Source organism: Cygnus atratus, chromosome 12 (genome assembly GCF_013377495.2).
Source record: "Cygnus atratus isolate AKBS03 ecotype Queensland, Australia chromosome 12, CAtr_DNAZoo_HiC_assembly, whole genome shotgun sequence".
Classification (NCBI taxonomy): domain Eukaryota; kingdom Metazoa; phylum Chordata; class Aves; order Anseriformes; family Anatidae; genus Cygnus; species Cygnus atratus.
The window spans coordinates 11,343,762-11,363,784 of NC_066373.1; the positions used below are offsets into that span (position 1 = coordinate 11,343,762).

The 20,023-nt window shown below is 44.9% G+C and overlaps 1 protein-coding gene across 2 annotated transcripts; it reads left to right on the top strand.

Moving 5' to 3' along the window:
* Positions 1-1,499: 1,499 nt before the first annotated feature.
* KATNB1 (katanin regulatory subunit B1) lies at positions 1,500-19,909 on the top strand. 2 transcript variants are annotated; one of them, XM_035543649.2, is made up of 19 exons: positions 1,500-1,598; positions 3,867-3,997; positions 6,142-6,259; positions 8,884-8,984; positions 9,539-9,580; positions 10,269-10,352; positions 11,372-11,487; positions 12,013-12,084; positions 12,308-12,458; positions 12,887-13,074; positions 13,212-13,342; positions 14,152-14,202; positions 14,377-14,453; positions 15,102-15,221; positions 16,212-16,361; positions 16,685-16,761; positions 17,164-17,238; positions 17,984-18,100; positions 18,710-19,909. In XM_035543649.2, the coding sequence occupies exons 1-19, from the start codon at positions 1,559-1,561 to the stop codon at positions 18,840-18,842; spliced, it is 1,974 nt and encodes a 657-aa protein (XP_035399542.1). In that variant the 5' UTR covers positions 1,500-1,558; the 3' UTR covers positions 18,843-19,909. The 2 variants fall into 2 exon arrangements, with proteins under 2 accessions (XP_035399542.1, XP_035399543.1); XM_035543650.2 differs by lacking the exon at positions 1,500-1,598 and having other exon boundaries at positions 3,895-3,969.
* Positions 19,910-20,023: the final 114 nt, after the last annotated feature.

Consider the following 20,023-nt stretch of genomic DNA (forward strand, 5'->3'; position numbering starts at 1 on the left):
TGACACACATTAGTATTTACTGAAGTCCCTGAACCTGCTAGGAAACAATTTCTGATTTCCTCTATAGTAGATTAGGCATAGTAGACACATATCGTGGTGCTGCCTACAGCTCCTGACAACTACTTTCTTCAAGAAACCACCTGTAATGATCACTTTCAGCAAAGGCTACACAGATTAAAGCTGGGGGAAAGGCAAAAACATATTTTCCTGTGGTATAAACATATTTTCCTGGGGTATAGCAGAATAATGATCGTTACAGCTGAAATACAGCATGACCGAGAGCAGATTAGACTCATTGTTTTATGGTAGCTGCCCATTTTAAGTGTGATAGATACTTTAAGCGGATTATGTGTTGACTGAGGGGATGATTCACTCCCTTTTGTGTGCACCTATCGAAAACTGAGCATTTGTGCCTCCTGTGGGTGGCAGTTGCAGTGTCTGACACTAGCCGGGGTAAATCCCAGGGTGTGACAGGGCCTCCCAGCCCCTAGGGAGCTCCTGGGTTTTGGAGCTCCAAGGTCTTTAATGACAGCGCATCACGTTCCCCAAGGGTCTGACCATTGCAGCAGCCACCAACATGCTGCTCCTCACAGCTCTGTGCAATGTTCTGCTGACATGGTGACCTAAGATTTCACAGAATCACAGAATGCTCTTAGATACATGGTTTAATTCTTAGATTGCCCTGTGCGGAGCCAGGATTTGGACTCTGTGATCCTTGTGGGTCCCTTCCAACTCAGGATATTCTACAATTCCATGATTATTCCCCTCTACTCAGCGTAGAAACAGGCCAGGAAAGGAGAAAGCTTTTAAAATAGCTCACTCTTCTGAGGTACTTAAATGAGAGGCGTTCAGGTAAGAGCACACTGCTGAAAAAGAACTGAAGGAATTCAAGGATCTAGCCCAATTTCCAAATCACTAGGACTGAACTCCTGAAGGGTAGGGCCCCAGGGAACTGAGGGGAAGGAAAACCCTAAGGTTTCTAGACAGGAATTTAAAAAGTATATAAACAAAGAAGAAGCAAGCAAGCCTAGGATTATTTATTGATCCATATTAATTCCATACCAGAAGAGCCACCGGAATATATTTATTTAAAAAAAATTTACAAGCACCAGGGACACAGCAGCTGCCCCTTAAGGATCAGCTAACACATTTTGTCGAGTGCTAGCGCGAAACTATAGCTCTGCCTTCTCTTTTGACCGAGTAGCTGAGGGCAGCGGCCGGGACGGAGGGAGGGACGGACGGAGGGAGGGAGGGAAGGAAGCAGGGCTCTGACAGGGCCCAGCCCCGCCTCCCCCGCCATGAAACGCCGGCCTCAGCCCCCGCGCGCCACCCTCCTCATTGGCCGCGCTCGCAAAGGCTCCAAGAAGCCGCGCTGCGAGTGGCCCAGCCGCCCCGCGGTCGCTGGGGCAACCGCCCCTCCCGCGGCTCCCATTGGCCGGGAGGCGCACGGAGCCCGGGCAACCGCACGTCTCGGCGGCGCGGCGGGGCCGGGAGGGGGGGTGGGGAGGGGGGCGCCGCGGGTGCCGGGCCCGGGCGCGGAGCCCGGCAGCGGCGGGAGATGGCGGCGCCCATCACCACGAAGGCGGCCTGGAAGCTGCGTGAGTGCCCGCCGCTCCCACCCGCACCCGCGCCCTGCCGCGGTCGCGGCGGCCCCGGGCTCCCCCGCTGAGGGCACAGCGGCCGCCCCCGGAGCCCGGGCCACAGCCGCGGGCGCTGTGCGGCTCCGTCCCCCGAGGCTGCGCTGTCAGTGAGGGGCAGCAAGCGCCCGCCGCTCTTCGCCCGGTGCCTTCCCTCAGGAGGGGCGGTGACGCTCAGCGCCTCGCCGCCCCGGTGCTCGGTGGTTTCACGGGGGCTGCCAGGGGCTGGCCAGAAGCTGTGGGAGCGGGCGGTTGTGCAGACACCTTCGCTCCAGGCCGGGGGTTTGGGGCCTAGGATTCGGCTAGCAGGGAGTGGTGTTGTCAGCTGGCAACGCGCTGATGGAGCTGAGATAATTAACTTAGCAATTGCATGTGTTTTCTGTGTTACCTTCCTCTTCCTGAGGCTCTAGAGTTGTAGGAAAAGCTAGAGGTCGGTTGGTCTCAAATCTCCATCGTCTTTAAGCGGGCAGAAGTTCTTGATACTTGGTTTTGCTCGGCTCTGCCCTGTCTTAGCATTGTCCTTAGAGAGGAGGGTTCTGGGCGTTAGAATTGTTTCGGTGATGCTAGTTAGGAGCTCGGCGTCGTTGAGCTGGTGGGTGACATCAGCCGGGGGTGAGCACTCTGTGAAAACACGCTGTGGGTTTCGGGAGCTGGCGCTTCACTGGGGGCAAGGGTGTTGCTGTCTGGCCAAGGCTGCAGCGAGCCTCTAACCTGGCTTTGATGAGTAGAGTTCTGTGCTTCAGCAATGACATTTAAACTACCACTATATTATTATGAACAAAATTAAGAGGGGGGGGGGGAATGGAGTTGCTGATGTACTCGTATTAGCGGCAATGTTTAGCATATATACTTTCAATTTTAACTAGTGAGTTGGGCTGTTAATACCAGTTGTATTATTTGTTGTCATCAGTTCTGTGTGTACATACATACTTTACTTTAGCACTGTCACAGGGAAGATTGGTCTTTCAACACAGCACATGCATATTTTCAGATTTGTTCTCGTTTAATTTACAGTCCACTTACCTTTGTAATTGGAAAGGTATTCCTCCAGCTAAAGTGAAAGTTGCACAGTTTTGCTTTCAAAAAAATGCTCTGAGAGACTGAGATCAAAGTACCTGTAATTATTGTTGCAGCTGTCTAATGTCCTTTCGGGTTAGGGTTGCATTTTAAATTTTCAAGTTGCCCCTCCCACCAAAACAACCTGAACAAAAGTAGAATTGATTACAACCTAACCCTTTTACAAATAAGTTTCATAACTATTAGGCATGCAAATCCAGTGAACTTTCAAAGAAGAGAACAGTAAGAGGAAAAAATAGTAAATGCATCTGCCAGAAGCTCCTGCCAAAAACTTTGATGGATTTTAAAGTCCATTATAAAAATAGATATCTATGCAAAAATGCTCTTTTGGCTTCTCTTTTGTCCCCAGACTTGTTTCCATATGAAAAGGTTTTCCTAGAGTTCTGTCATTGTGAAGCCCTCACGGTATCATACTTTCCTATTGGCCCCTCAGTTTTTTAATAGTCTTTTAGTATCGGTCACATTTACTCTTTTGTGCCCTTTCACATAAATATTCATCCTTCCTTTGTCACAGTTTCACACCGTCTGCATTGCTAAATTTTGCCCGTGTTCCGTAGTGGGAATGTAGCAAAGCCTCTTCTAAAGCTGAGAGAAGGCAGTTCCACCTCTGCCCAGTGCTGAGTCTGACTTTTTCTCTGTAAAGTAACAAACTGTACTGCTGCTAATCTGCCGTTTCCTCTCAGTTTGGACACTGCTGCTGCTCTTCAGTACGGGACTAAAGGGCTTTTCTCTAGATGTCTGTGTCTGCTGCGTGTCAGACACACATCATTCTTCTACTTCTGAAACAGCTCTGCTTACTGAGACCCACCTAGGTACAGAAGGTAAAGCAGCTTCTGTGAGCAGGCTGCTACAGTCTAGCCAGTCTTTAAAAGCTACCCAGTTGCTGCTAGTGAGAGAAGTAGTAAGCCCTGTGAGTAGTGGAGTTGTGAAGCTTGGCCAGCAAATGTGTTAAGTGCAGCAGACAGAGCCAAGAAGGACTGTTTCGAGCCAGATAATAGCGTGACTTGTTATCTGAACTGTGTGTTGCTGCAGCTTGTCCAGTGACAACGGGAAAGGTTTTCTGGAGAAAGAACATTTTTCAGCCCTTTGGGAGAGATGGGGTGGAAAATCTTTATGTAAGTCTGCCATAACTGTTTGCTTCATTTTATGCAGAAGAGATCACGGCTCACAGCAGCAATGTGTCCTCGCTAGTCCTGGGGAAGAGTTCAGGCCGGCTTCTGGCAACTGGAGGAGATGACTGTCGAGTCAACATATGGTCAGTTAACAAGCCCAACTGTATCATGGTAAGAATGGGCCTGGTTTTAACTTTCTGGGGGATGGGAGAATTAATTCTGAGATGTAGAGGGTGGGAATGAGGGAAAAGATTACTGGGCCTGTGGGACTTCTGTCGGGACCAAGCCAAGTGGCCAGATGCTAGCAAAAGTTAGGGACAGAATTCAGTAATTGGTGAGGCCGCTGCTCCAGAGAGACTCCAGGGTGGCTGTCTGCTTCACTGGGGCCAGTATGTGCTCAGATAATGAATACTGAGCCTTCCATTACTGTGCTGCAGATAATGAAGTGCAGTTTTGTCAAGGACAGCTAGTTTTATAGTGCAAGCTACAGGGGCCAGTTTTATACCCTGGAGTTTGTCCTCAAAGCAGGAAACATCCCAAGTGGGTTGCATGTCTCACAGTCATTTATTGTCAGCACGAAGTTTGTCAGAATGCTTCGCTGACTTAACAGTAGGCTGGGGAAGAGTAATGCTGTGTGCAGCATTACTCTCATTACTGCTTAGAAAGAGTAGAGTTACAATAGTGGTTGCACCACAACCAAAGCACACCATAAATACATTTAACAGCTGTCTTGTCCTGTATTGCTTTGCCTTCCAGTGGATGTTGTGGAAAAGTATCTTTAGCAAGTGTCCCTTGTCACTTGTTTAATTAACAACACAATAATGTTGCATTGCGAAAGGTGTTTCTCTAAACAGAGTGAACCATGTGAGGAGAAAATTGAGAAAGTAGGATCAAAAAGGCTGAAAGGAGAATGTTTCTATTTTATTTTCCCATTTATTTATTGAGGTCAAGTAGAAAGAGGTTGAAATGGATGCAAAAGTAGTTGCTCGCCTTTAGCAGCGCTGTGCTTCTGTCATAGCATAGTTAAGCTGTGTCTTTCTGGGCCCTTTGTGGTAGCATGACAGTAGTTTGAAACCAGAGTATTGCTTTCCATGTGAAGGGCTGGAGGACTAAATATCTCCCTATGCCATCTGTGGGAGCAGAGAGCTGTAGCTGTCCTGTGCTTCCTGGGATACGCAGACGTTGGAAGCTGGTGTTTGAGAGGCAATGTTGACTGGAACTGGTCATGTGCCATTGTTAAAGATTAAAAAAAAAATAATCTTGAGTTTGTGGTCGTGCTTTGCATTTTGCTGTCTGAAATTCACCTTTAGTATTTTAATGTTACGGTTCAAGATGGTTGCATTTTGGGAAGGAGGGAGAAAAGGAACTTCTAGAGTAGCATAGCATCTTATTTCACGTTTGAGTTCTGTTTCACACTGAGCAGTTGCAGTTGCAGCTGGAGAGCACTGCAGGCCTGCTTGAAATTCAGAGAAAGCCCTATCAGAGTAGGCTGCTGTCAGCTGGCATTCTCAGCTTCTGTGTGTGTGCAGGGGCACAGAGCTAGCTTAACTGTTTAAAAAGACCTGTTTGAGGATGGAGTAAAGTCTAGGATAATAATATTGCTTAATTGACAAGCAGAAGGTCTATAATTGTGGTATGTGTGTTGATTAGTTTTCTAGAAGTAGTTTTTAAATATTTTTGCATTTTAATTAAATACTAGCCTTCTCAAAATTCTTATATAATTGTAAGCTTTTAGATGCTCAAGGATGAAAGAAGCTGCGTACATGTGAAGTATGGCCTCTTGTCTCGAGTTGATAGTTCAGTAATAGCACTGTGGTATCACTGTGACACCCATGCATTGTGGCAGCAACGTATGACTCCTTGCTTTTGTGAAGGTTTTGAAGTGGCCCTGCTTTCACACTTGCTTTGATTTTGTAACCAGTTCGTGAGACTTGCATGACCCATTTAGAGCAAGCGTAGTGAGAATGTGCTTGCGTAGCATAAGTTGTATAAGGTAAGCATGTGCCAGCCTCATCTGGGCTTCTGCAGGTAATGTTTGGCTACACCTTTCTATTGATTCAACCTTTAAAAATTAGTCAGCGTCCCAGAAGGTGGAATAATGTGGGAGATACGTGCACAGTGCTCTGTGCAGTAATGATCTTTAGGATGCTCTAGCATGCTAGTTGGTGATAAGGGAAGAGGGTCAGTGGCACAGCCAAGTGGTCCTAACTTACAGCTAAATACTTCAGTTACCAATTGAGTATGAACTGTATGATTGTGGACTTAAGCTGACTGTGTCAGTAGCCATTGATTGTGACTCGTGGTTTTCTTTGCAGAGCTTGACAGGGCACACATCACCCATTGAGAGTCTACAGATCAATATAAACGAGGAACTCATTGTTGCAGGGTCCCAGTCAGGGTCCATTCGCGTTTGGGACCTGGAAGCTGCCAAAAGTATGTTTCCATGAATTTTCTCTTCTGTTAATATATAGAATCATTAAGGTTGGAAAAGCCCTCCGAGATCATCTGGTCCAACCATCCCCATGCCACCAATGTCATCCACTAAACCGTCTCTCTAAGCACCACGTCCAGCCTTTCCTTGAACACCCCCAGGGACGGTGACTCCACCACCTCCCTGGGCAACCCGTTCCAATGTCTGTCCACTCTTTCTGAGAAGAAATTTCCAACCTGGAGCAACTTGAGGCCATTCCCTCTTTTCTTATTGTTAGTGATCTGCGAGAAGAGGCCAACCCCCAGCTCCCCACAACTTCCTTTCAGGTAGTTGCAGAGAGCAATAAGGTCTCTCCAGAGCCTTCTCTTCTCCAGACTAAACAACCCCAGTTCCCTCATCCACTGCTGTAATAACACCAGCTCTTGGAAAGGGAAGAAAGAGAAGACAACTAGTTTTGTCCAAAAGGAAATCTCCGTGCCAGCAATGATAACAATGTTGCCTTCTCTTTTACTGTTGAATTTGATTCCCATGGTCTATCCTCAAAGTGGGATGAACTTGAAGATGGCAAGATAGTTCAGTCTTTCCCATTTGAATAAGACTGCAGCTATCATGTGAGGAGATGGGGGAACTGCTGAAAGAGTTCCTGCTTGTTCAGGGTATTCTTTGAGGATGATGCTTTGTGGTAAATCTCCCCAAAGATACCAAGGATTCTCTTCAAAAAGGCAGTGGTAAAAACAAGAAAATATGCATTATTTCTCTCCACAGTCACCAAAATGAGCGGGACACAAGCTTTTGGGGTATCATGGGAAAGCTGTATTACTGTGCAATCTCCAGACCAAATGAAAATACTAACTTTGTCTTGTTTTCTTTCTTTCTTTCTTTATGAAACGCAGTTTTGCTATATCCTTATGCTTGTCCATGCTGACCTGGAAGGTTCCTAACTTATGAAGAAAAGCCCAGCATTGCTTTCTTCTTAGTTTCCAGTACTGTTAGAGGGCTTCTGTGCAATTCCTACTGGGACTATAGAGCTGTGTGTGCACACTGAAGCAGAAATTTGTGCACATATTGTGGAGGTTGAGCTGAGGAACTAGTTGCCAGGGTTTTGACCTCAGTGTGTTGAAGTCTGTATTCCAGATATTTTTTTCTGCACATAGAGAGTAATTAGACGTATATAAAAAATATATTCATAGCCTCAGCTTAAAATTATCAGCCTTAATAAATGGATGCTCAGCTCTAAAACCAGATTAAGAGCTTTAACTATATTAGGTTCTGCACAAGTCCAAGAATCTCCTGCTTGCTGACCTCTTCTTCTAACTTTCATTTTTTCCTCAAGTGATTTTTCTCCTGTTATACTCTCGCATGACTGTATAAATAGACAAGGACCTGATTTTTAGTAAATGTTAAAAGCTATGAACTCATTAAGCTCTGATCCTTTGAAGGACAACTGTTGAGTTATACTTATTGCATTTTTCCTCAAATCCTAGAACAAATTTGAAAAGGTATCATGAATCACTTGTAGGCTTTCCTGCATAAATACTGTAGAAGGAATTTATATTTCTTGTAGTTTGCTACTTGCTCATAGTAAGAACATGTAATGAAAACAGACTGACTTTGTCCAAGAAGGCAAGCAGCAGGTGCCATAGATATTAAAGATCACTTCTGTCATTCAGGCAATTAGAATCAGTTCAGTTATAAAATAGTTTGGTTTTACCAGCAGAAATTAACAGATCTGGCTGAATTTATTAGCAGGTCTATGAGCCAGCATCTGTGCAAATGACCATTCCAGGTCTGGCTCAAGAGCTAATTCCTACCAGGGGAACCATGATACTGTCCCAGATGACTGATGGTGGAGAGAGATTGCCTCTGTCATTATATAAGCATTTTTTCTTCCTCAAAGTTGAGTTCTGCATTCATCTCTACTCTCAGAGATGCAGTGTACCTGTTCAACTGGTCCTTTCTGGTTTCCAGAATTACAGGAGGTGTTACTTTGTTGATGACGTGCTCAAACACTGTGATCATTTTCTTTGCCTCATGCTTCCTGAATGTCCATTCCCAGTCTTTGGGATGTTTCTTGCAAGGGAGAGTTGAAGGAGGCCACTGCAGGTACTGGAAAATCAGAGGTGGAAGTTGGGCTTGTGTCTGGACTAGGGTGCAGAGTCCTCAGAAAGTGCTTGTCTAACAGCTACAAGGTGAATGATGTCCTTTTCACTTCCTGTATGACACTATACTCCCCTGCACACCAGTTTTGCTGTTTGCAACAAGTAGAAAGATAACACTGCCTAACAGCTGCCTCTAAGAGTACCTTTTTAGTTTTATTTTAAGGTTGGACATCTCTGAGTTTTATTCATGCTTCCCATACCTAAGGACAAGAATTTGATAAGGATCATTGAAAATGGTGCCCTCTATTGCTGTTTCTTTGCATTGTGGAGGTAAAGTTGGAAACACTTACGTAGAATAATGTATACAGATGAATAAAGCGTATGTAGCATGTCTAATGTACATTGTATTAGCATGTTTTTAATGGTGAGGATAGTATAGCAAAACTTCTGCATCCTGTTGGGGTGATACAAACTACTAAATATTTGCTCCTTATTCTTTCTCCCTGCTCCACTTCCCGATTTCCCAGTTCTTCGTACATTATTTGGTCACAAAGCGAACATCTGCAGCCTTGATTTCCATCCTTTTGGAAGTTTTGTGGCATCTGGCTCTTTGGACACAAACATTAAGGTAAAGCCTACCTTCCTCTAGAGATTACCCTCTTTGCTTGCGGTATCTTTGTTATGAAGAGTGACAGAATGTGTTTTCTGCCAAGCTGTTGGTAGATGTTGTACATCCACATTTGCATGTGTGTGGGCAGGTGTATTTGTGAGTGCTTGTGAAATTCATGCATGTGTTCCCACAGTGGTAACTCATGAATGTGACTCCTCAGTTGTGGAATGTGGCTCATTCCACAGGGCTCGAGTTAGGTGCCAGCTGAGACCTGGTGTCAGTAAGCACAGATGTCCTGATTGCTATGGATTGTACCTGCTTCATCAGACTGGTATCTGACTGCAGGAACAGAGCTTCTGTAGTAAGAAATAACTTACAGAAGTGATTCTCATTTGGGAAGTGAGATTAGGAAATGTACCTGAAGCAAACAGGGGGGTTAGCAGCCACTTCAGTGATTTCATTCTGCAGTGTTACCAGCCTGATGGCTGCAAGAGCTCTTGTTTTGACAGAACTCTTGGGCCCCCTATGTACCTTTCTAAGCATATCTTTTGTTTGCTTTTCTTCACCTGTAGCTCTGGGATGTAAGAAGAAAAGGCTGTGTCTTCAGGTATAAGGTAAAATGCTTCATTAGTTTTCAGAAGAGGGGAGAAGGATTTCTGTCTAAGACTTCTAGGCAAACTTTAAAGTGATTATGTACAAGTAACTATTTAGTTTTGCTGGTGAGATCTGTGGGTTTTTTTTGTTTTTTTTTTTCCAAATGGCCTGATAAACCTCTGTAGGCTTCAGTGAATTGTATGGAAGCATTAAATGGATATCATAGGAGTTAATGTACTGTAGTCTGATTGGCTTCAGTGGGAGATGGAAAGCACCCAACAGTAAGTGTTTCTTTATACCGTGGCTGGTATTAATGTGAAGTCCCCACTGCACTGAGATGGTTCTATTCATGGGGCCTTTCTATAACCAAAGAGCTTGCTGTATGTTAATTTAATTTTGTAGCCAACTTAATGGCACTTCTGTCTTAACAAAGAAATCTGTTCAGCTTAAATTTGGTACTTATCAGGTGAGCCAGATCTGTATTTACCACTCTTAAACTGATGCCAGAAATGGCTAGATGAGAGACATTATGCCCATTTAGTGTGAATAGGTATAGCTTTTGAGTGTAGAATGTAGTGTTCTGTGAGTTGTGGACTACATGAAGCTGTTATTTGATTTTATTTTATTATACCATATCAAGTTGAAAGACAGTTTCCTCTAAAGGAAGAGAAAAGCAAAGGAAAATATTTCTTGTCTTTCTTGTTGCAGGGTCACACTCAAGCAGTTAGATGTCTCCGATTTAGTCCTGATGGCAAATGGTTAGCCTCTGCTGCTGATGATCATACTGTAAAGGTAATTTATTATGACATCTCCTTTATGTGCTTGTGGCACATGGGAATACTGTGATCGTCTTTTTACCAGTCATTACCAACACTCTCTCTTAGCCCCCTTTTGTTTGTTAGGCATCTGGCTGGGCCCTGTGGCTTTGCGGGACAAGACTGTTTATGGGAATTGTGTCCAGTGGCCCAGAGCATCTAGAAATGAATTGTGTGTTGGACAAGTGCACTTCATCACGTACATGTTGACACTATGCATGTAAAAGTCCAAGTTTTGATGATGGTAGAATTGCGATATCTAAACAGTAGTGATGGTTCTCTTAGTAAATGTTACAGAATGAATTGTCCACAGCACATTGCTTCGCTATACCGTTTTCTGGCTCTACTCAGCTAATTCGTTAGAGTTGTGTTACCATACACATTGCATATCGTGATCAGTCTGAAAATTGCAGTCTGGACTGAACAAAGCAGGAGAAGGAATACAGGAAAGTATCGACTGAGGCAGCTTCTTCAGTTGTTCCTTATGTGGTATGGCAGAATTTTGGCAAAGGACTGATTTTCTTGTTTCCAACTTCAGATGAAATAAGCTGGTCAGTTGTTGTTTCACTCTGGATTTTTCAATGGAGACTGGAGCCCAGGAAGAATGAATTACTAAACAATTCAGAGCTTAGGGTTCTTGTTTCTTTACATTTGAGATTTTTATCTTCTGGAACAAGTGGAAATGCCATATCTTATCCTAGTCTTTAAATATAAAGCAGACTTCTAGGGGACAAATTACTACTTAAAACTAAATAGGAAATTTAAAAGAGAGTGGTTTTTTTCTTTTTTTTAATTATTATTTATATTTTTTTTGTCAGCCTTAAGTGACTGAGACAGTGTTCCTTTTCCAGATCATTGCTTTCCTTGACAAACTCAAGTCTGTTCTGGGAGGGGGGAAAAAGTGTTAGAAGATCACTGGTAAAGGGAAATTCAAAGTGTATTGAAATTCTTGAACATGAATTTTTCTAAGAGTCTTTTGTTCTTTCCTTCTTCCAGCTGTGGGATCTGGCTGCTGGGAAGATGATGTTTGAGTTTACAGGACATGCTGGCCCAGTGAACGTTGTAGAATTCCATCCAAATGAATACCTTTTGGCTTCTGGCAGCTCTGACAGGTATATGAGGGGAAAGAGAAAGAAGGGAATTGTTTATGTCAGTTCCACTTTCAATGCCCTTCCTTTTAAGAACATGGCAAACAGGAATGTCACACAACTCAGAACTGCCATTGCAAGAGCCTACCAGCTAGACAACAGCATGTCACATCTGCGATGTGCAGAATATGGAGATCTTACCTTCTCGTACAAAACTGATGATGCTCTCTGCCATGCTAGAAAACAGTGCAGTAGGCTTGAGTGGCTCGCTAATCGAACTGACATCCTATCTGAACAGCAAGCACTCCTGCTGTGCCAGCAGAGCGTCTTTAGCTCTGGGTCTGCTCTAAATAACTGTACATCTTTAGAGCCTCTCAGTGTCTTGGTTTGGATTCATGGATCTTAGCTAGACCAGTCCTCTGTGTAGGTTCATCATATATGCACAGCAGTGGAAGTCATTCTAGTTATTAGTATATTATTTTTAATGTTGAATCCTACAGCAGATTTCCAGAGGGATGAGCAACGATTTTTATTCTGTTTTGTGCACAGGACTGTTCGATTCTGGGACCTGGAGAAGTTTCAAGTTGTGAGCTGCATTGAAGAAGAGGCTACTCCCGTCAGGTATATTAAATTCCTACTGCAGTGTACTAGGTAGAGACCAAAGCTGGGGGCAAAGGGAGAATTTCATGAAAGGGAGAATACTGGAGAGAAAGTTGCACAGGTTCACCAGATCAGTACGTTCATTGCTGAAAACTCCTGCAGGTATTCAGTGAAGTCACAGATACAGCCCTGGGATCTTTGTGGAAGTTGGAAGTTTCTAAACTCTCTATCTGCCTTTTCCTAGGTGTGTTCTTTTCAACCCAGATGGCTGTTGTTTGTATAGTGGTTTCCAGGATTCACTGCGTGTGTATGGCTGGGAGCCTGAGCGCTGTTTTGATGTGGTCTTGCTGAACTGGGGAAAAGTAGCTGACTTATCTATCTGCAACAACCAGCTGGTAAGTCATTGTTCATGAGGAGTTGGGGAGGTGACTGTGAAACATGAGATAAAATCCTTCTGTCTTGCTTGCAGGCCTTCTGACCTCTAAGCTTATGTCAGACTGCAAGTGGCCAGGGCATGCAGTGTGTCCAGCACCTAGAGCTTGTGTGTTTTTTCTTTCAAGAGCCTTGTTTTACATTTCATCTCTTTGGCTTCTGGAGGAAAGAACTGGGGCTTAGTTTGACCAGTATTTCAAAACTATGCTTGGCAAAAGTTTTGTCATAGGCTTTCATGTAGCATTGGTAGTTTCAAATTGAAAAAGCCAAAGCACTGGATTGACAAATTCTCAAGCACTGTCACTCAGGGTCATTCCATCCTCCCTGATCACAGAAAGGCTAGCATGTACCCTGCTGTTCAGCGAATTACCTTGATCTTTTGCCTCTGCAGATAGGAGTTTCCTTTGCGCAAAGCACAGTTTCTTCCTTCGTTGTGGATCTCAGCAGAGTCACAAAGTCAGGTTCGGTTCCTCATGGGCTGATCAGGGATGACAAGCCTCTCATTCAGCCCACCCCCACAGGGTCCTCCCTTCGACGTATCTATGACAGGCCCTCAACTAGCTGCAGCAAGCCACAAAGGTAAGGGAAACTGCTGGTTTGTTGTAATCGCAAGATTTATAAGGAAATGCACACGGAAATTAGTGCCCTTTTTCTGTCTAACAGGGTCTGTGTGACTTGCCCTAACAGCATCCTTTTTTTCTTCTTCTTTTTGGCAGAGTGAAGCACAACTCAGAGAGTGAGAGGCGCAGTCCCAGCAGTGAAGATGACCGGGATGAGAAGGAATCAAAGGCTGAGATCCAGAACCCAGAGGATTACAAAGAGATCTTCCAGCCCAAGAATGCCATCTGTCAGTACCAGGGGTTATTGCGCTTTTGAGTGGCGGCTAGTTCAGAGCTGTAGACACTGAACTGTTTCAGTGGAAGTGAATTCTGGCGTATTGTAATAGAGGCTTCACCTGTGACTGAGAGAGTTTAGAAGACTTGAATATTCCCTGCTTAATAAGTCGTATTAGTGAACTGCTGGAAGGTTGCACCTTTGCTAGGGTGCAGTGATGTCTGATTGAGGTCTGGCCCAGAATCCAGAGCTCCATTATGAGTATGGAGCCTTCCTGTCCTGATTAGGAAGGATTGCTGTGTTACAGAATCTTCATTTGCTTAGAATTCTGGTATATGTAAACTCAGCAGCCTCCATTAAAGAAGGAAAGGTTAAATGGTTTGTTAAAGCAGTGACTGTTGTTTAGGAAGCACAGTGCAATGCATGTAACTCACTTTACTGTAAGTGTAAGTGAGAAAAATAAGATACTCTTTCTAAGGAAGTAATAGTCAAAATAATGACTTAAGTATGTGAATCAGTTTAGTTGGAGGTTAATTTGTTGGTTTTTTTTTTAGTGTAACTTGCTTTGACAGTGCACTGTCTTGTGCTTGACACCTCTTCAGCAGTGAGCTACATGGGTCAGTTTTGTCCCGTCTGTGAAGGCAAAAAGCCTTTGTTTAAACTCAACAGTAATGTCAAGGAAGGTCTGGAGGAGATAACTGCTTGCTGTGTCGCTGATTGCCCTAATCTCTGGAGTTGCTGGAGGTCTCTCAGCTCCAAGGCTGACCTGTTACTAATCTGTAGCCTTGCATGGTTTGTCGTCTTTTCCCTCTTTTTCTGTAGCTCGAACTCCTCCACGAAACAATGAGCCTTTTCCAGCCCCCCCTGAAGATGGTGAGTATGAAAATGACCTCTTGGTGGGAATGGGATTAATAGCCCTTAAAACAGGGAGAGTTGCACGTCTGCAGAAATGACTACTTGTAGTCTTTGTTTATGGTACCTTTGCTCTAAGCTTCTCTTGAGAGGAACAATCAGTTTCTACTTTCCTGCTTCTTTCCATCTTGATAGAACCTGTAACTGCAAAGGAAGCAGTGAAGCCTAACCAAGCTGTGGAAGTCCAGACCCCGTTGCCGAAGCAGGAACTTGTACGTACAGTGTAATCTGTTAATAGCTGTTCACATCCCCACTGTGAAAGGTTTGTGAGTTTTAGAGACGTTACTGTTTTAAATCAAGCTGATTCCTTTACTGAAGAGCAATAAGAGTGCAGCTTCAGCCTCTGTCAGTCCATGTGTCTCATCTGAGTAGCAGAATTGAAGGCCAGGCCTCCAGCAGACATTGGCTATATTGCGGTTTTTTGCTTCTCACACTTACAGTGGTATTTCTCCTTTAATATCAAAATATGTGCAATTCTCTGAAGAGAATTTAGGTACTACATTTCCGCAGGTGCTTGAACTGAGACTATTTTAGAGTCAAAATCTGAAGCAGTTATCAGGACAGGATGTGTTATTCAGGCTTCTTTAGAATTCTTTCTGTCTTTGGGCTGGCCATGGCCTATTGCCATAATTTTAGATGTTAATATTATTGACAGCATTCAGTGTTCTTGCTGGGGCATCTTACGTGTACTTCACAAACCTTAATTAAATCTTGATGGTTACCTGAGGGACACTTCATTGCCTTCGAAGCCATGCTAGCAAATTGGAGACTGCCTTGAGAGGAAAGTGGGTCAGGAAAGAGGATATGAGACCAAGTCCATGTTATTGCTACTAGAACTTTTATCCGAATTTCTCCTGCAGCCTGACCAAATTCAGAGGCCACCAATTGCCTCCTCAACTCCTGTGACCAGAGCAGAGCTGTCAGTGATTCCTGCAGCCAGGAATGAGCCCATTGGCCTGAAAGCAACTGACTTTCTACCAGTAAGTGTCTCTGAACAGATGTTTTTGGCTGGTGTCAGTGCTGGATGGCATCAGAAAAAGGGTGTTCTTGGAGGTGCAAAAGTGTCTTAGGTGCTTTCTGCAGCCTGCAGTCATTGGTACTGAATGCAGCAGCCAAAGAACGCATTCCTTTCCTGCTCTTCCCCTGCCAGTTTGCTCTCCTGCCTCCAAACTGCTTTGACTTGCAGTTCTTGTGGGATTAGCACCTCAGGGCTTCTGGACTGGGCCCCCATTGAGACTGACAGCAGGCTGATGCAAACACAGCCTGGTTGGTTCATGCTCATGAAGAATGTGTTGTTAAACCAGGGAACAAGGGATGAGGCAAAGACACTGAATGATTCCACATTCTAGACAGTGATTCATTTAGAAAATTGTTGTCTGCCATTACATGCACATAATTATTTCATGGTAATCTTTGCCTCTTGCATCTTGGAGGCTTCCTGGCCGCTCCTCAAGAGGGTATTCCCTAACCCAGAAAGGGAGAAGGACCAGAGCATCCTCATTATGACAGACTTTAAATGTGAGCAGGGGAAGTGGAGGTTCCAGTGTGACTTGGGCAGAAATCAATTGCGAGTCTAACAAATGGTGCAAGATTTATGTTTTTTTAATGAAGTTGCTGGTTTCAGATTAGCATTTCATATCAAAAATAGGGTTTGCATGAAAATATTTCTTCATCCAAACATACAGGGTTTGAAAACTTACTTTTTCTTCACTCTTTTATTTAGAGATTTTTTTTTCCAAAGTTTTAAACATGTTTGTGATTGACCTAGTAGAAAAAAAAATAAAGTAGCTGAAATTGGAACAAATTGAGCATTTCCATTTCAAAAAGATTTTAAAACAATCTGCAAGGAAGTCTGTATTTCATTACTCTCTGTACTCCAAAGTTAGCTCTCACCTAGGTCAGAGAAAGCTCCTATCCTTTCTGTACCATTCTGCTCTGTTATCGCTCCTCCACTGTTGTCTACTTTTCAGGCTGTGAAAAACCAAAGCCAGACTGAGCTTGTGGATGAGGAAGCCATGTCCCAAATCAGAAAAGGCCATGAGACCATGTGTGTGGTGCTCACCAGCCGCCACAAGAATCTGGACACTGTGCGGGCTGTATGGAGCACCGGTGACATCAAGGCAAGGATGTGGAGATGCCTGAGGTTCATGAGGGGAACGGCTGAGCAGTTTTATTGTCTGGTGTGGAACCAGTTCTGCCTCATACAAAACTTGGGATCTCAGCGTTTGTTGCCGGGGCGCACCACAGAGTGCTGCTGTGTTCCAGCTGGGGTTGAAAGGTCACAAACGTGGAGAGAACTTTCTCATTAGAGAGTTATCTTCTCTTACCTGGCTAAATCCATGTTCCCTATACCTTGTGTTTGAAAAGTAGTACTTGGTATTTATTGCATTAGCCTATCCAGTTTAAGCCTTGCAATAGACTTCTTCTTCCCCTTCTCTCTCAGAACTCTGTGGACTCTGCTGTAGCAATCAATGATCTGTCTGTTGTTGTGGACCTCTTGAACATTGTCAACCAAAAAGCGTGAGTCTTGGGTCACTGGGATACCTGAGAGCTATCTGGCTGGGTGTCAGGAGCACTGCATTGTACCTGCCTCATGTCCAGCTGGCCATGGCAGCGTGAAATGCATATGCTTGTAGTCAGATCTCCAAGTCTGCAGTGCCAGTAACTGCTGGAGTTGTACAGGGCCTTTTCTGTGTGCATTGATGTCTCACAAAGAAAATCAGTCTTAGGACTTCATAAAGTGATTCTGCTGGGAGTAAATGTGTCGGAACTAGCCACCTTCTATCACAAGGGGGAGTCAATGAACTTGCTCAGTAAACTTGGGTGCAGCTACTTGGACATTTTTGCCAGAAAGCTCTATTTGTGTCAGCTCAACTTTGGAAATCTTCAGTCTCAGAACATGTCCTTTTCTTTTCTTTTAAGGTCTCTCTGGAAGTTAGATTTGTGCACTGTAGTCCTGCCTCAGATAGAAAAACTACTCCAAAGTAAATATGAAAGGTGAGGCCATGAGAACACGATGTGCTTGTTGGGGAAGGTGTGGATGTTCATAAGAGAGCTCTGCTAAGCATTTTGTAGCTGAAAGAAAATCCTGGAAAGTCATAGCAGACACAGTATTATGCTGATACCACACCTGGAAAAGAGCAGTGGAGTTGCCAAGTGAGTGTGGGAAAAGATATGTAGTATAGTGGGAAAGTATATGGAGGCAGGAAGTCCTCATTAAGAAAAGGATGTTGAGATTTGCTGTAGGTGTGTTGGTCTGAAGGCAGGTATGACAGCCAGGAGGGGTCAAACAGATGTAGACCAAGTGTGCTCTGTGCATTGACGAGAATTAAACTGTTGACTTGGGACAAAAGGGATGAAGTCTAGCAACAGTCCTGGGGTCGCTTAGAAGACTGCTTTGAGTGCAGCATCTCGCTTAAGATGGGGTTTTCTGTCCTTCTTTCCTCCTAGGGGAGAGGATCCTTCCAGGTGCCCTCAGCAGGACACCTCTGCTCTTGAGCAGAAAAGTCTCACTTAGCAGTGTATATGCCAGGACACTTTAAAAGGGCTCACTTTGTCAGTCTCAGCTCGAACCAAGACTGTGTTGGCACTCGTTTGGTACTTGTCTCCTTGCCTGGTTACAGGTGGTGAAGGGGAGTTGTTTGAGTACATTATCCCCAGTGACTGGATGTGTGTGAGGGCTGGCTGCTGGGAGGAAAGGAATGAAATTCAAGTGGGACTTGATTCTCTGTTTGCTTTCCAGTTACGTGCAGACTGGCTGCACCTCCTTGAAACTCATTCTCCAGAGATTCCTGCCATTGATCACAGACATGCTTGCTGCACCACCTTCGGTCGGCGTAGACATCACCAGAGAGGAAAGGTGAGGCACTTACCCACCTCTACTTGCTTCCTTTCAAACCAGCCTTTCTCTTGGTGAGTCTTGCTCCTTTCCATCAAGGTTTTGATACTAGACTGGGCATGCCTTCCCTTTTGTCTGCAAATACCAAACCCTCCTGCTCTGAGGAAAGGGCCAAGGACTGTTTTTTTTTTTTTTTTCCCCCTCTGTCTCTGTGTATTGAGTCATACCTAACCAAAGTGCAAATATGTCAGAAGTAAAGCCAGCTGGTGGCTGCACCCTTCACCTCACAAGGCACATGAGCTGTCAGCCAGGCCTTGGATTTCCAGTTCATTCACAGGATAGCTCTGCTCTGAGAACTGGCTCTCCAGAAACAGCACCTCCTTCCTCCCCAGTCTTTACTGCCAAAGGGGAAAACAGGAGTGAAAGAGCCCTTGTGTGAATGCCATTCTCCTGCATCATCAGGATGTGGGCTGAAGACAAGCTGCTTCTGCAGAGTCATGCTCCTGTTTCAATCAGGCCACTTGCAGGGCTTGCATTTTCTCTCCTGCTTGAGCTGAATCTTAGGCACTTCAGGAGCAAGCACATCTCCTATGTAGCTGAGCATTCATGCTGTGTCTGTTGTTTTCACAGGCTCCATAAATGCAAGCTGTGCTACAAGCAGCTGAAGAACATCAGCAACATCGTCAAGAACAAGTCTGGGCTCAGCGGCCGCCATGGTAGTGCCTTCCGGGAACTGCATCTCCTCATGGCTGTCCTGGAGTGACAGCTGCCACCTCCTCATCTGCAGACATGTGGCCGAAATCCCCTCTGCTCTTGGTCTGACTGGATTTCACCTCTCTGTGTGTTCATCCTTCCACCACAGCACAGTAGGGAACAGGAATCTTGCTGGCTGGCCACCTGTCCAGCACCAGTACCTAATGGGCTAGGTATAAGACCTGAGTGGAGAGGTGCCTGTGCGGTGCAAGGGGACCAGGCTGGCTGAGGGTTCTGCAAAAAATCCCTGTAGGGAAGCAGCTTCATTTCAGCTTTTTACCTCAGCATCAAGCTCTGAGTTGCTCTGTCTCTGTGTGCTGGCCTTACTCTGGCTGGAGGGCTCCAAACCTGCTTGTCACCTTTCCTTCACGCATGTGTGCTGTTGGTTCTTGACACTCGGCTCTGATGGCCTAGGCCTGCTCTCTGCAGCATGCTGAGGACTGCAGCTTTTGCCCCCCAAAAGCCTGCTGTGGTGTGGAGCACCCTTTCCCTACAGAAAGGACTTGACCTCTTCTGCTGGCACATAGGACCAGCCTTGTTGGCTTGCTTCAGAAAAATGTGAGCCAGGACACTGTGCCACCACACCTGGTATAGTCTCGAGGGCCTGTATTGAGAGGAAGTTGTCTCATAACTTGACAATCCCTGCTGGTAACCCTACCCCACAGAAGATTAGTATCTTCAGACTGTTGCTGGGAAATGAGGTCTACCTGGATCTGTTGACCTATATGACTTCAATAGGACTTGCCATACATGTTTGCCTTTGGGGGTAAGGGTGGAAGAATGGAGGGACATGGACTAATGTCTTTCTACATCCACTGGACCACTTTTAGGATTGTGGTTTTATTGTTCTGTTTTGTCATCCTGTCTGTCCCTGTTTTCCCCTCCTCCCCCACCCCAATAAATGGCTGTCAGAACCCTTCTGTCCCTCTTTCTTCTTTCCTTTGGGGAAAGAGGCTCCTGTTGGTGCCACCCCTGCTCCTCCCAGTCTGTCTCCTGTTTTATACACTGGAGCCTGTTGTCTAGGAAACTGTAACTTATAATGAATTTTAATAATAAAAGATTTGTAACTTTTCTTAAGTTGTGTCAAATGTCTCAATCTCTTTAAGTGCTGTTCACTTTGGCATGGCTTCTGGCTGGGAGCGTATAGGGAAAGCGGGGCTCTGTGTTCTGTGTGCCTAGCAGGGCTCCAGA

What these genes read in the sequence shown, in the direction of transcription:
- KATNB1 (XM_035543649.2), top strand. Translation starts at nt 1,559, where the DNA reads ATGGCGGCGCCCATCACCACGAAGGCGGCCTGGAAGCTGC. An exon ending in CTTTGGACACAAACATTAAG is followed by an intron (nt 8,985 to 9,538) that starts GTAAAGCCTACC and finishes CTTCACCTGTAG; the next exon opens with CTCTGGGATGTAAGAAGAAA. An exon ending in CTATCTGCAACAACCAGCTG is followed by an intron (nt 12,459 to 12,886) that starts GTAAGTCATTGT and finishes TTGCCTCTGCAG; the next exon opens with ATAGGAGTTTCCTTTGCGCA.